Raw genomic sequence first — 16,414 nt, 5'->3', positions numbered from 1 at the left:
TTCTCCAGCTTTGTGAGCATCAACTATTTTCAGTTTCAGATTTCTAGACAACTGCTTAGAAGAACCCATGGTGCTGATTGTTGGGGCAAGGTCAGATGAGTCTGGGCATTTAAAACCTTTGAGATTGACATCACCTGGTCTTCCCAGATGATGATTGAGAACAATCCATGACACTGGCAGGTCTCAGCTTTGCAAAGGGGGCAGGGCATGCTATAAATTCTGCAGGGTGCCCAAACTTTTGCAGATGCCATTTTTTTTGTTTTCTGTTATTTTGAAAGTGTAAATGATGGAAATAAAATCAAACTTTTGTTGACATATTATAAGAATGTGTAATCTGTAATTTGATGCCTTTTGGAGATTTTTCCATCTTTCCTTGGCTTCTTTATTGCACATTAATACAAATTTTTACCTAGGTGGCCCAAACTTTTGATCCCCACTGTACCTACCACAAGGTAGACAGATGAAGGGTAACTGAATTACCACAACATGTATATACAACAATTAACATGAGAGTGACAACAGTATGCATATGGATGACAGAATGAAGGAGACACACATCAAAAGGGTTATTCAGAGAAGTAAGGGAGACTGGCAGTCTGTTCATTACCCTGTCTCCGAAAACATATTTCCCAAAAATGTTTTAATCCCAAGACTATATTCATTACACCATGCATTTGCACCTTTCCTTATCACACATCACAAATTCTCACATTCTTGCTCTTACTTGCACACTTATGCTGCAGTATAGGGTGTATATTTATTTATGTATGATTTATTTACGCAATATATGTATATATTTTTCTTTACATATGTAATGTGTTATTTACACACACACACACATATATATATTTAATAAATATAAAATTTTTATAATGATATTTCCCCTTCTTTCTAATCTGTAATTAGCCTTAGATGTGCACAATAGATCAGAATAAAAAAAAAAAAAAAAAAAAAAAAAAATTAAGCTTTCTATTCCATAAAATGTTTTTTTTTCTTTTTAAAGAAATCATGGCTATTAGGGGTAGACATCCCAATACCATCCAGAACATAATCCTGTCTGGCTGCAGCATTATGGTTGTCCCAGCTGAAGCACAGGCAGGGACAGGGCAGGCCAAGCACTCCTCTGTGCTTACTCCTGTCCTATCAGACTGCATCAGAAAAACAGAGAGGAGGAGGTTACAAAGCAGCCTGTATGAAGAGACCCAGTACAGCAGACTCAGGGAGGAAGTAAATACATGGTGAGTGAGGGCAAGCTTAGCGCTTGCCTCTGACACACCCGTTCCTGAGCAGTTGATTTCAGAGTGAGCAGAACAGAGGGACATTTACTGTGACTGGATAATTTATCTTTTGTCCGTTTTTGTTCTTGTACTGTACTCAGTGGTAGGTGGCAAAGGGCATTACAATACAACATGGTGTCACTACATGGCGCTTACATTCCATCTCTTTCGCACTGTCTGGGAATTTCACAGACACAGCCTTTGTTGTTAGTGCGTATGTGTTGTCTACCAGATACCGCCTCCCATCGGGACACCAATTGCTCGCAATGTCACATGTTGGTGTTGTGTACTACCAGGGTGCTGTGTGATTTAGTATTCATGTGCCATGTTATACACTTAGGCATTGGTGAGTGGGTATGTATCATTTCTTTGGGTTATATGCAATTTGAATGGATCATGGGGGAGATAAATGGACAGGATGTCTGGGATGAGGCCACACCAGGGTGAAGCTTAGGGCGCGGAGACGCATGTTGAAGTTGTGCCATTCCAAACTCTGCAATTATTTTCACTTTGTTATCTTAGAGTTTGTATACTTTTCAACATTTGCTGCTTTTTTTTGTTTACATTCTGTACATGACACTTTGTATAGGCACTTAGCACTTGTACCAGCTGTGCTGTACTATCAGCTATCATTTTTGCGGCAGTATATGGATGCATATATGTAGTAGTTTACGTTCAGCATTTCTCTGCATGATATTATAGTGTGGGTCTTCAGTGATGTTGCTTTTTATGATGTATGAATTCCTCTTTTTACAGTGATTTGCTCAAAAAAGATTTGTTACATTATTGTCTACAAGTAACTCAGTTTTTTCTTATTGGGTGGCACTGTCTAGCCTGCACATAATAAGATAAGAAAAGAACGGACAGCAAAGAGGCAGGTAGGGACCCTCCAACCATCATCTCAGATGATCAGGACCGCGCAAAGATGCCCATTAGCCCTCCCACACCCACCAGTAATTTTGACTTTTAGATCCCGTGATCATGTGGGATCTAAAGGGTTAATGGCGGGCATTGGCATGATTGCCAATGCCTGGCATTAGCAGCCATTTTTTACTGTATATAAAAAGCGGGGAGAAGAATGATACCCAGCACTCACCACTGATGCTTCAATTTGTACATTTCTTGATACATATCACAGATAGGAATACAGGACGTGTTTCGGCATGTCTGCCTTCCACAGCTGTCTGCCTATATAAAGGCCAATATTAGCTCAGTATAAATGCATGAGAAGGTGCCGGTTGATTATGTCCGACGCCGTGATCACAAGGCCGGCGGGAGTCACGTGCGTTAGCGCCACTAAAGTAACCATATCAACAGGGGGGGCACAATCAAGGGAGCAAAACATAACAGAGGCAAGATAAAAGGCTGCATACAAGTGGTAAGTCCCCGGGTTTATACACACAGAGATACACTCACTTTATAGAAGGTTAACCGGATTGTCGCTCCTACGATACAGAGACAGGCTGTATCAGTTAAGTGCTGATCTTATTGTATAATGCTGTGGAAAACCATAGCATTGTACAGTGAATGCAATCCAATGAATGCATAAAATAGTGTCCTATGGTGACTTAAAAAGTGTGAAATAAATAAGAAATTTTAAAGGGGTATTCCAGGCAAAAACTTTTTTTTATATATCAACTGGCTCCGGAAAGTTAAACAGATTTGTAAATTACTTCTATTTAAAAAATCTTAATCCTTCCAATAGTTATTAGCTTCTGAAGTTGAGTTGCTGTTTTCTGTCTAACTGCTTTCTGATGACTCACGTCCCGGGAGCTGTCCAGCTCCTATGGGGATATTCTCCCATCATGCAAGGGATATTCTCCCATCATGCACAGCTCCCGGGACGTGACATCATCATTTAGCAGTTAGACAGAAAACTTCAGAAGCTAATAACTATTGGAAGGATTAAGATTTTTTAATAGAAGTAATTTACAAATCTGTTTAACTTTCCGGAGCCAGTTGATATATAAAAAAAAAGTTTTTGCCTGGAATACCCCTTTAATAAAATTTATCAGAAAAAAAAAAATAAATTAAAACAGTCCTTCAAAACAAAAATAGTACCAATGAAAAACTATAGATCACAAAGCATTTTGGCCAAAAAGTTTTTCAGTTGTACAATAATAGAAAACTATTTCAATATGGGTATTGTTTTAATTGAATTGACCATTAGAATAACAAAACCAGCCCTCCCAAAGTTGCATCTTTGTCCAGGCCAATATATGTTAGATAAAGGTAAAAAATAACAAACACTAAACAAGAAAATAGTTAGATTTTTTAGTGATCCCGAACCCTGCTCACACATCGCTTTAGCAGCCTCAGTTAGTAGAAGTCAGCTTCAGCTGAAGTGATGTTCAGGTAGAAGTGGCTCATGAATTTGTATTGCAGCAGATTATCCACAATCTGATGATATTCATGACCCAGGAATACATTTTTCTTGCATCTGATCAATTGCCGTACATCTGCTCTTCAAGTATGTTGCATCACAGTTACAGTGAACTCCATCTTCACCAGAAAATATGCTTTGGCATTAATCATCTGCTGATCATCCAAATCTTAAGGATCCTCTGAATTAGCCCCATTCAAGGTCTCCTGGGTGACCCACCTCTGCAGGTGTGGGGGGGTGGAGTGATGGGGGTAGATCACATAGTGGAGGCCATCCTGGTGGTAAATGATAGACAGGACACTCTGATGCAGAGGCACTGTGAAAAGAAAGGAGTAAATTGTGAAATCTAAATCTAGTATCACAAGATTTACAGACTAAAAAAGCATCGTACAGCTTAAAATTATTTGCATTCTACATGGTATAATCATACAGTGAAAATACAGTATCATATTCAAGTGTACAGTAATATTAAAGTACTTACATCAACTTCATTTTCTGCCATAACACAAATGAACAGTTCACTGCCCTACCACCTCCTTGTCTATTCAGAGCAGCTAGGAACCATTCAAAGATGGCGACAGGCTATTTTGTCCCATCCCACAGGGGATGTACAGATAAAGAACAGTGCTGGGATGTCAGTCCAGCACAACTGTAAATATATTTTGATTCTAAAAAAAGTTTTCTTTTTGGGGCATTATGGTACAATATATCTAAAGTAAAAAAAAAAAAATCTATTATTTAAATTATTGCTACACAAAACATCAACTCAAGAAGGCGGAATAGCCTATATAGCATCAGATTCACATTATAAAGGCAAACTGGTAATGCTTTATATTTCTGAAGAAGCTCATAGTACATCTATTTAATTGGTCTGATAACCTATAGTGTAAAGCTTGTTAGGCTATGTTAAGGTCGTATTTTTTGCAGAATGTCTGACTGGAAATGCGCAGTTTCTTAACAACAATGCCTTTCCAAGCGGACTCTGCAGAAAGAATGGACATGAATCTGAATTTCCGCAGCAGAAGTTTCTGCTACAAAACTGAGCAGCAGTGTGATGTATTTAGCCCTGGTATTCTTCCTGGTGCTGGAGCGCAATACTTCACACTGCACTTAGCCTATCCCCGGGCAAGGCGGGAGATTGATGCAGTTGGCGATTAGCTGAGCTGTAGTGTGACGGATCAACCACAAGAACCAGGAAATGGATGGCAGCAGGATACCAGAGGCACTTGGGGATCTGCACGAGGTAAGCCCAGTTTTGTATTTTAAATGCCGGCATTCTGGGCAGTATGGTAAAAGAAAAAAATAAGTTCTATCCCGGATAACACCTTTAACCCCTTAAAGACAAGCTTCGTAAATGTACAGCGCTGCTAAGTATCACTTACCGTACATTTATAGTGCTGCATTCCGTGATCACTGCATCTCCGGACGAGGTGATCGGGCCAGGATGACTGCTTTTATCTAACAGCAGCCACTCTGGCATATTGCTTAGGGGGGTCCTGACCCCCCCCCCCCCCCCCTGTTGGCGATCAACACCGCAAATCACTGAATCACCCAGAAAATAAGGCTGATTGGTGATGTCTCAGACAGAACCAGCCAGCCTTGCCAAGCAGGAGAGAGGTGGCACTCCTGCTGGGCGGTGTCGTCAGGTGAACGGCGGTCGGGGAGGGGGGTGTCACCTTTGTGGCAGCAGGACCAGAGGCAGCAGCAGCGGGTTTGGAGGCAGGATCCAGAGGCAACAGTAGAAGTTGAGGCCTGTGTACCTCCAGCTGTTGCATGACTACAACTCCCAGCATGCCCTTTGGCTGTCCGTGCATGCTGGGAGTTGTAGTTGCATGCTGGGAGTTGCTGTGGTGGGCGGTTGGAGATGTTGTGGTGCGGTAATTGCCGATACCGATAACGTCCAAAATTGTGATTATCGCCTGATAATATCGGCCAAACTGATAATCGGTCGATCCCTATATTGTACTTGTGAATCAATATATAATTTATTTGGAATATCCATTTTCCTTACAAGCAGAGATTTTCAAAATGCTAAATGTAAAAATTTTTCATGACATTTTGGAATTTTTCACCAAGAAATGATGCAAGTATCGACAAAAATTTACCACTAACATAAAGTAGAATATGTCACGAAAAAACTCTCTCGAAATCAAATTCACAAGTTCAAGCATCCCAGAGTTATTAATGCATAAAATTACAGAGGTCAGATTTGCAAAGAACGGCTGCGTCCTTAAGGGGTACTCCACTGGAAAAAAACATTTTTTTTAAATCAACTTGTGCCAGGAAGTTAAACAGATTTGTAAATTACTTCTATTTAAAAGTCTTAACCCTTCCAGTACTTATCAGCTGCTGTATGTTCCAGAGGAAGTTCTTTTCTTTTTTAAATTTCCTTTCTGTCTGACCACAGTGCTCTCTGCTGACCCCTCTGTCCATTTCAGAAAGTGTCCAGAGTAGGAGCAAATCCCCATAGCAAATCTATCCTTCCCCGGACAGTTCCTAAAATGGACAGAGGTGTCAACAGAGAGCACTGTGGTCAGAAAGAAAGGAAATTCAAAAAGAACTTCCTCTGTAGTATACAGCAGCTGATAAGTACTGGAAGGATTAATATTTTTAAATAGAAGTAATTTACAAATCTGCTTAACTTTCTGGCACCAGTTGATTTAAAAAAAAATGTTTTCCAGGGGAGTACCCCTTTAATCACCAAGTAGAACAAGCCACTTGACTACTTAGCTCAGAATGTTCAGAGATTTCCATGAATAAACGACAAAGGATCCTTTCCCCTCAAGTCTGCTCAGCTCCTCCTGCTTTATACCATGCTATCTGCAGACTGGACTGCATTTTTGATGTTACAAGTTCACTTTAACCTGTAATCCTCACCTAGATTTCTTTTCACTGTAAGCTGAACTTTAGAGGAGAAACTTTAAAATGTCACTTATTTATGGAGAAACTAGCACAGAATTTCACGCTGGGCCAAAAAATAAATAGACTACAGGAGAACAATCATAACTGTAAGTTGCACTACTTGCTAACATGTTCATAGTTCCTTCTACATGGCAGTAGCTAAATCTAGGAATGTCCCGATACCGATACTAGTATCGTATCGGGGCCGATACTCGGCATTTGCATGGTATCGGGGACTCTTTTAATGTCCCCGATACCATGCCCGATACCTGGTGCTGTGCGGCGCTGTCCCGTTCTCCGCTGTCCTGTTCTACCAGTCACAATCATTGTGTCCTATGGAGGAGCATGTGACACACACGTCACTCCTCCTCCCCTGCGCCCAGCGTAACGCTACGGAGGAAGCAGAGTGACGTGTATGTCACATGCTCCTCCTTAGGACGCAATGATGCGATCGGGAGAACGGGACAGCAGAGCGGCAACACCCGAGGATGGCCGCAGGTGAGTGCTGTCTATATAAGGGGGGGCGCTGCTGTCTATATAAGGGGGGGGGGGGCTGCTGTCTACATAAGGGGGGGGGGCTGCTGTCTACATAAGGGGGGGGGCTGCTGTCTACATAAGGGGGGGGCTGCTGTCTACATAAGGGGGGTGGGGGGCTGTCTACATAAGGGGGGGGCTGCTGTCTACAAGGGGGGGGGCTGCTGTCTACAAGGGGGGGAGGGCTGCTGTCTACAAGGGGGAGCTGCTGTCTACAAGGGGGAGCTGCTGTCTATAAGGGGGGGGGGGGCTGGCCTGCTGTCTATAAGGGGCTGGCCTGCTCCCTACAAGGGGGACACTGCTCCCTGTCTACAAAGAGGGGGCCCACTGTCTACAAGGAGGGGGCCCACTGTCTACAAGGAGGGGGCCCACTGTCTACAAGTGGGACACAGGGGGCGCTGTCTACAAGGGGTGGGGGGCCAGTCTACAAGGGGGACAAGAGGGGGTGCTGTCTACAAGGGGGGCCCTGTCTACAAGGGGGGGCTGCGGTCTACAGGGGGGCTGCTACTAATGTCTGCAACTATCTACACTACCTAAAAGGGGATACTCCCTACTATTAAAGACAATCTTACAGCAGAGTCACCTGCACTAACTTCAATTTATAGATAGATAGTGCAGGTGACCCGGTTTCTATCGCTGCTCATCATGTCTACATCGGTCTTACCACCAATGCAAATTCCCTGTTCTGTCCAATGGAGAAGAGAGAAATCTTGGCTCATACTACAGCAGCCGCCTCCATTGTACACAACAAGGAACCCATATATCAGCATGGTAAGAAGCGCCAGAAACCGCATCACCCTGCTGTCAGATTCCCTTTAATATAAAAGTATATCGGTGAGTACCAGAATTAAAGTATCGGTACTCGTTCTTAAAAAAATGGTATCGGGACATCCCTAGCTAAATCTATAGCAATCTTCCCCAGTGACTTCAAAATATGCAGGTTTATATTCTAAGCATTGATTTCCATTGAAAACCGGGAGCAGAATTTGTATGTATATCCACACATTACATATGCATTTCAGTGCCTGCAGCTCTTTATCCAGAGTGTCAAGTACCTGCCTTGGTGACTCAATGAATCAATCACACAACTGCTCTTTACAGTGCTGCTGTCAAAGCAAATGATAGGGGAAGACAGATATGTGACAATAACATGGACATATTTCAATCTTAGAATGGCCAAGGGATACAGAACAGTCAGTCAACGAGCACTTCTGAGAGTGGATTTCTGGGTAGAATGGTACCTCCTTACCAAAGTCTTGTTAGAGCAGGTACAAGAAGCAGGAAAATTGTTTCCTAAGGCTACGTTCACACTGCCGGCTGTCTCAGGGCAATGTGAACATAGCTGTCTCCAGCAGTGTGAAGTCCGTTATTTTAGGATCGAGAAAAGCCGGAGAAAAAAAATAGTGCTTGCACAGTCTTTTTCTCCGGTTTTTCTCTCCAAAAAGAACGGCTGTTATTGAATACAATGGGGTCCATTGGGACCCGTTATTTGCCGGTATGTTCCGGCAAAATTACGGCCGGCAAAATGCAAAAAGTTAATTAAAAAAGGGAGTTTGATTGCCAAATTTTCCGGAGCATACCAGCAGTGTGAAAGGGGCCATACTGAAGGTACCCTAGAATGATCAGTCTGTCATCACACCATCTCATTTTCTTCTGAGCATTTGCTTCCATTTAGTCTGACTGATAGAAATCCAGCAGAGAGAGGACTAGGAATAAAGTCAGTCTGTCGTGTTCTATTTCTGTATTTTCAGTTGTACCACGCCACTTAAACTGTAACCAATTGCCCTTCAATTGTTTTTCATTTAACAACCATAACTCTGAAAACTCCTGGAGTCTTAAATTGACATTCTCAGGCCATGCCGACTGGAAAACTCTGAAACAGAATCTTGAGCAAAGCCAATATAGAAAGCGCTGCTTGTGAAGGTAAGGCCAGCATGCTCCGTTAAATGAAGTCTATTGACCATAATGATCAATCAAGATCCTGTGTGTTTTCACCCTTACAATTACAATCATAAGGGATTGGTACTACATATTCTTGCTACATTTTATCTGCCCCTTCTTTACCTTTGTTATTAAAGCTATACATATGAAACTAGAGAGAAGCAAAAGATCGATGTGGTACCTTATTACAGGCGTGTAGCATGAAAGGGTGTATCATGCCTTACTTTAGATATTCCACATCCTACTCCATGAACAACCCTACAAAACAATCATCTGCTCCAAGTCTCCACCACAGAACACTGCCCTAATGGATGTCCACAGACATGACCAGTGTTCACCTTCTTGTACATGATCAGGCTGTAAATGGATGCAGTGGAACATATAGCACCAAAAAGCACCAAAGTGAGCCACATGTTAGTCATGCTGTATGGACGCTCGGAACAAAAGATACAAAACGGACTACAAGTGGTGAGCCTATTCAATGCTTAAAAGCAAAAATCAAAAAGGTTATATGGAAGGAAAAAGGATGCAAAGGATGAAGCCAAGCTCCCTCTGCTGTACTTACCTGTCATTACGTGTGCTTTCTTTCTTTGCTCTCTCTTCCAACCAAGACTCTACATTACAAGGAGGGATCTGCTTACTTAGTTCTTCTCTCAGCCTTCTCTCTGCTATATGAGGGAAATAACCAATATGTCACCAAATAACTCTCAAACTATTGTATGTCATTCACTGATGATCCAGAGATGACAGCGGATGTCCCTCTTGTGATAAACCACGAGTTGTACAATGTATGAGTCACAGAATGTCTCCATTTCTGAATAGGTCACCAACAATCACACTACGTGCGGTGTATACTGAGAGCACGGAAATAAATATATAAGCAAAAGGCCGCCTTTGATATTTAACTGTAAAATCTTTATCCGCTGCTCCATTTTTCAGAAACACATGTAATTATCACCCCAAGCACAATATCTGATGGAAAGAAAGTGTTCTTTACCCCGTACATAATAATTAAAAAAACATGAGGCTAATAAATCATGAATACTGCAGCCTCCTTTCTTTCTGATTTATACGCAGAGTTTGTAGAATTAACATAATATTTACAACTAAAGCTATTAACTTTACAAAAAAAAAGGCAAATAGTTTGAATGAAATAAAAACAATACAAAGACTATTCAAAACCTGTTTCAAGGTCATCATGTTAAGATATCATAAGCAGATCCAATACAGTAGAAAGATGAAGCACTCACCCAGGTAATAAAAAACTAATGTCATGTCTTTGTTTGACATTTATGTTATTTTTCTATTTCCTTCCCACTTTTATTTTGAAAATAAAAACTTAAAAATGAGAAAAAAAAAAAAAAAAGTACAGCTCATCCCACAAAAAATAAGCCCTCACACAATGCGGACAAAACAAAATAAAAAAGTTATCTGAACATGGCAACACAAAAAAGGGGGGAAAAAAAAGGAGATTTTGAAAAGGAAAAAGAACCTACAAAGCTATCGAAATTGGGTAACACCATAATCGTACCGACCCACAGAATAAAGGTAACATAATTTTTACTGAACGCCATGAAAAAAAATTACATTTTCTAATTTTTCACAAATTTTTTTTTGCATGTTTCAACAAAGATTTTCCCACTAATATAAAGTACAATATATCATGAAAAAAAAAATCTCAGCAGCTCTTTGCTCAATAAAAGAATTTCAAAGTTATTTCAACTTAAAGAAGATTCACTGCTAAGAAATGTATCCCCTATCTGCAGGATAGGGAATAAATGTCTGATCGCGGGGGGTCCAACCGCTGGCATCCCCATGACCTCCCGTACGGGGCCCCATCGAGGCCCTGGCTAAGCTGCTGTGTGTGACGTTTCGCACACAACAGGTCAGCTGGTACAAACAGAACCCCTCCAATCATTCCTGTGTCTCTGCCTCTCTCATAGAGATGAATGTAGAGGGGGGTGTTTGTACTAGTTGTCCTGCTGGGTACAAAACACGCCCTAACAGAGGAGAGCAGGGGCAAAGCCAGGGCCCTGTATGGGAGAACACAGGGGGGTCCCAGCAGTCAGATAGGGGATACATTTCTTAGCACTGGACAACTTTAAAGAGACAGGTGCCATATTTTAAAAAGTGGGCTTGGTCATTAAGGTAAAAACAGTCGGCGTCTTTAAAGGGGTACTCCGGTGGGAATTTTACTTTATTTTTTTTAAATCAACTGTTGCCAAAAAGTTATACAGTTTTGTAAAATACTTCTATTTAAAAATCTTAAGCCTTCCAGTACTTATAAGCTGCTGTATGCTCCAGAGGAAGTTGTATAGTTCTTTTCCGTCTGACCACAATGCTCTCTGCTGACATCTCTGTCCATGTCAACAACTGTCAAGAGTACAAGCAAATCCCAATAGCAAACCTCTCCTGCTCCGGACAGTTCCTGACACATACAGAGGTGTCAGCAGAGAGCACTGTGGTCAGACTGAAAAGAACTATACAACTTACTCTGTAGTTTACAGCAGCTGGAAGGATTAAGATTTTTAAATAGAAGCAATTTACAAATTTTTATAACTATTTGGCACAAGTTAATTTGTTTTTCAATGGAGTACCCCTTTGAAAGGGTTAAAATGGCTTGTTAGGGTCTTTCAGGTTTTTTGGTGCATGATGTCATATAATGGTGCAGTAGTGTCGCACATTGTGTGCGACTCAAAAACCCAAAACCTTCTTGGAAAAGCCTCAGTAAATGGGGGGACATTATCTTTATTCTAGGTTGATACGATTAACCCCTTTAGGACCAGGCGTTTCAGTTTTTTCCTCCTTACCTTTAAAAAATCATAACTCTTTAAATTTTGCACCTAAAAATCTGTATTATGGCTTATTTTTTGTGCCACCAATTCTACTTTGTAATGATATCAGTCATTTTAGTATCAAACAACCAATTTTATTGTAATAGGCATAAAGGTAGCAATACCAAAGTAAAGCAAAAGTATCGGGACGCAGCCCGAATCAACAAAAAGGTAAAATCAAATGAATAAAAGGGAATAGGGGGATAAACAAGTCCATGGGTCAGACATGTGTGGATGAAAACAGACAGCAGGTAATAATACAGAACGGGTGTTGTCAGTGATTACGTTAGAGACAAAGTATGGCGAATCTCCGGGCAATAGGAGGATGATATCCAAGGAGACCAGACTCTCTCGTAGGAGGCCATTATGTCGGCGCGAACCGCGTTAATTTTTTCAAAGATCAGAATATTATTAACTCTATCAATTACTCTATCAATAGACAGGACTGGGCTTTTCCAGCATGTTGCTATATGGATCCGCGCAGCCAGCAGTATGAATTGCGCTAGTCTAAATTGGCTGTTGGGCATCCTGCGCGGCCGTCTGCTAAGGAGGCAAAAAGCAGGTTGGAGGGGACAGCGAAAAGAGAGAACAGAACGAAGAATAGAAAGAACAGATGTCCAGAATGTTCTGACGAGAGGACAGGTCCACCACATATGAAGCATGGTTCCCCTATCTGCGCAGCCCCTAAAACATAAGGGAGAGGCACAGGGGAAGATGGAATGTATTCTCGTGGGAACATAATACGTCCTATGTAATATTTTCAGTGACGTCTCAGTAAGGGACACTTGCCAGCTCCCTCTACTCAAGGTATCGCAACATTCCCTCCAGTCTTCCAGAGACAGTTCCATATGGAAGTCAGCCTCCCATTGGGTCATAAACGACAGTTTAGTGTCGGGTGGGGGAGAATTTAGTATTCCATATATTATGGCTAGAAGTCCTCGTCTAGAAGGACTATATTGCATATGACGTTCAAACCTAGTCAACTGTGGTATGGTGCGTGCAGGGAAATTAGAGTGTAGGAATGAAAAGATCTGATGCATTCGGAAGAGTTCTGAGGGTGGGGGGCGAAATTGTAGAGCAAACACTTCCTTTGTCATCAGAACCCCTCGAGTATGGAATTGATGGGCAGTAATCAGGGACTGTGAAGTCCACCAACGGAATGAGGAATGAGCAAGACCGGGTGGAAAAAAAGGGTTACAGAGGAAGGGCAGGAGGGGAGGAGGGCAAGATTGTAGGTGAAAGCGAAAGCGGACCAGTCGCCAAAGGGAGAGGGAATGAAGAGTGAGAAGAGCAGAGTAAGGGACGTATTTAGTGACAGATTGAGTAGACCACATTAGGGAAGAGAAGGAGTGGGGAGAGATGAGAGAGGATTCGAGGTGAACCCAGATGGGGGTATCGCCATCCGTCAGGAACCAGGCCATCTGTCCTAGTCTGGCAGCATAATAGTATTTTTGAAAGTTGGGGACGGACATACCACCTAAACGCTTATGAAGGTACATTACATTACGTGCTATGCGGGGGGTCCTGGATTTCCATATAAATCTAAAGACATCGGACTGAAGGGACCTGAGATCCGCAGTCGAGACCGGAACCGGAAGAGTGCGAAACAGGTATAGTAGTTTAGGCAGAATCACCATTTTAACCGTGTTTATTCTTCCGATCCATGATAAGTATGGCCTGTCCCAAGTGCGGATATCATGTCGAATAGATTTGTATAGGGGCGGGTAGTTCGCACCATAGAGGGAAGCAACCGCCGGGGTTATACGAACACCTAGATAGGACAGGGCAGGCATTGGAGGGGGAAAGTTAAAGTTAAGGGAGATCAACTTTTGTGTATGGAGGGGAACATGTATATAGAGTGTTTCAGACTTGGATGGACTAATCCGGAGACCCGAGCAAGACGAGAAGTCTGTGAGTAGGCGAAACAGGTTAGGTAGAGATGATAGGGGGTGTGTCAGGGATAGAAGGAGGTCATCGGCAAACAAACAAAGTTTATGGATGGAGTCCTTAATCGTGACCCCCAGTACAGTGGGGGAGGCTCGTAGGGATCTCGCCAGGGGCTCCATCGCCAGGGCGAAGAGAGCAGGGGACAACGGGCATCCCTGGCGAGTGCCCCTCTTAATAATAATCGGGGAAGGGGAGGAGGTAGGGAGTTTGAGAAAAGCCGTAGGATTGGAGTACAGCAGGTGCAGAAGGTGTACAAACGGCCCAGTGAACCCCATTTTAGAGAGGACCCCCCAAAGGTATGGCCAGAGAACTGAGTCGAAGGCCTTTTCTATGTCTAAGGCCAATAGCATAACAGGAGTAGAAGTGGAGGAAGCCCAGTGTACTACCCCCAGCACCTTTCTAATATTGTCCGCCGCTTGTCTCCCCGGTATAAAGCCCACTTGGTCAGCGTGAATAACACGGGGCAATATAGTGTTCAGTCTGCGTGCCAGGATAGACGTTAATATCTTCGTATCCAGGTTAATTAAGGAGATTGGGCGGTAATTTGAGACCAGGGATGGGTCCTTCTGGGGTTTGGGGATCACCGTTATAAGGGCATCTAAGTATTCAGGGGGTAAAGAGGGAGCCTGAAAGAGGTTATTATAAAGGTTAACTAGGTGGGGAACTAGAATAGGAGAGAATTTCTTATAGTACATTGCAGACAGGCCATCTGGGCCAGGGGCTTTTCCCAATTTCAGGGACGCAATTGTATCTGATACATCTTCGTGTGAAATTGGAGAATTAAGGAGATCCCTCTCGGGGTCAGTGAGAGAGGGGAGGGAGGTAGAGTCAAGAAAAGAGTTCAGACTGGGAGTAAAGGTAGGCGACTGGTCAGGGATAGAATAAAGTTTAGAGTAGTAAGAGTGAAAAGTCTGGTAAATCTTGTCGGGGTGGGAAGACCGGGAACCAGGGTGCAACTGAATGGTGTGAACATAATTAAGCCGTAGTTTGCTGCGGAGCATATTGGCAAGCAACCTATCCGGCTTATTGGCATAGCGGTAGTATGTGGCCTTAGTCCACCTAAGCGCTTTTTCCACTCCGGTGGACAGGACAGCATCCAGTCGCAACCTGGTATCCCGGATAGCATTGTGGAGATAAAGAGAGGGGGCACGCTGGTGAGCCAGGGTGAGTCGAGAAAGCTTGTTGTGTAGCGTATGTTGAAGGTGGGAGCGACCTCTTTTCATGTATGAAGCTAGCGATATGAGCCGTCCCCTAATGAAGGCTTTGTGGGCAGACCATACCCAAATCGGGTTTGAATTCGGGGTGGCATTGGTGGAGAAGTAGGATGTGAGATCTGCTGTAAGAGAACGTTTAACTGTCTGGTTAGTCAGCATAGACTCGTTAAGTCTCCAGGTAAAAGGTGTGGTAGGACCACCTATGAGATCCAGCTCTACACATACCATCTCATGGTCAGACCAGGGAGAGGCAATGTGTCTCGCGTACAGGAGGCACGGTAAAGTAGAGGTGTTGAGAAGTAGCCAGTCTATGCGAGTGTAATTTTTCTGGGAGGATGAATAGTAAGAATACCCCCTCGACTGACCATTGTGCTCCCTCCATGCATCCGCGAGTTGAAGTGAATGGAAGGCCGAGACCAACCTTTTCTGCAACGCTCTAGATCGACCTAAGGGACTAGGGGAGGACCTATCCAAGAGGCCATCGTAGACAAAATTAAAATCGCCCGCCCACACCAGAACATCATAAGAGTATGATAGGAGTAAAGAGCAGAGAGAAAGAAAGAATGAAATAGGAGAAGAGTTAGGAGCATAAGAGTTAAGTAGACAGATCTGCTTACCGTACAGGGTGCCCAACAGCAAGACATACCTGCCTTCGGAGTCTGTATGAACGCGGGTCACCTCGAATGGTAACGTATTTTTCAAACAAATCAGTACTCCCCTGCTTTTGGAGACAAAAGAGGAGACATATAACCGGGAGTACTGGGAATGGAGGAAGCTAGGGCAGGAGGACTGGGAGAAGTGAGTCTCCTGAATGCAAATTATATCAGGCCGGTAGCATCTATAATCGATGAAAGCTTTCCTCCGTTTGGGGGGGGAATTAAATCCCCTGACATTATGGGAAATTATCTTACACATAAGACGGAAGACCAGGCAATGCGGAGACGGGACAAACACGCAAAGACAGAACAACAATAGAACACATGGACCCACTGACTAACAAAAACGAACAACATCAAACCACAAACAAAACATTGAACAAACAGAAAAAAGTCAAACTGGAAAGCGAAGCCGTATAATATAGCGGCTCCGCTTACTTCCATCTCTCGAAGCAAACGAAGGACACATCAGCCCGGTCACACCAGCCCTTCTAGGGTCGGTGGCTTCAGGGTGCCAGGTGAGAGGGGGTCACTTGCAACGGTGAGTCAACCTTCCGGGGCCATCCCCAGGCATCGCTGTGATTTACGCTGGGCCGAGGGGACACTGGTCCAGGACTTGGAGGGTCGGGGGCCCCTTCGAGGCAAGTCGGTCGCAGGAGGCTGTTCTGGGGCAGTCCAGGGGATACCCTCTTTAGTGAGGGCAGTTTGGGCCTCAGACAGGGAGCGA

General features: G+C 43.3%; 1 protein-coding gene across 2 annotated transcripts in view; it reads right to left on the bottom strand.

The window, feature by feature from the left end:
- Positions 1 to 3,297: 3,297 nt before the first annotated feature.
- Positions 3,298 to 16,414, bottom strand: part of ZMAT5 (zinc finger matrin-type 5) — a 28,918-nt gene continuing 15,801 nt past the window's right edge. Inside the window, exons 4-5 of one of the 2 annotated variants that reach the window (XM_056528695.1) lie at positions 9,602 to 9,704; positions 3,310 to 3,976 (exon numbers count right to left, since the gene is read on the bottom strand). In XM_056528695.1, coding sequence (XP_056384670.1) covers positions 3,847 to 3,976; positions 9,602 to 9,704 — 233 coding nt within the window. In that variant the 3' untranslated portion in view covers positions 3,310 to 3,846. Of the gene's footprint in view, positions 3,977 to 9,601; positions 9,705 to 16,414 lie in introns of both variants that reach the window. The other variant, XM_056528696.1, reaches the window with a different exon arrangement.

This window comes from Hyla sarda, chromosome 1 (assembly GCF_029499605.1).
Source record: "Hyla sarda isolate aHylSar1 chromosome 1, aHylSar1.hap1, whole genome shotgun sequence".
NCBI classification, from domain to species: Eukaryota; Metazoa; Chordata; class Amphibia; order Anura; family Hylidae; genus Hyla; species Hyla sarda.
This window is presented reverse-complemented; position numbering and strand designations above follow the sequence as displayed.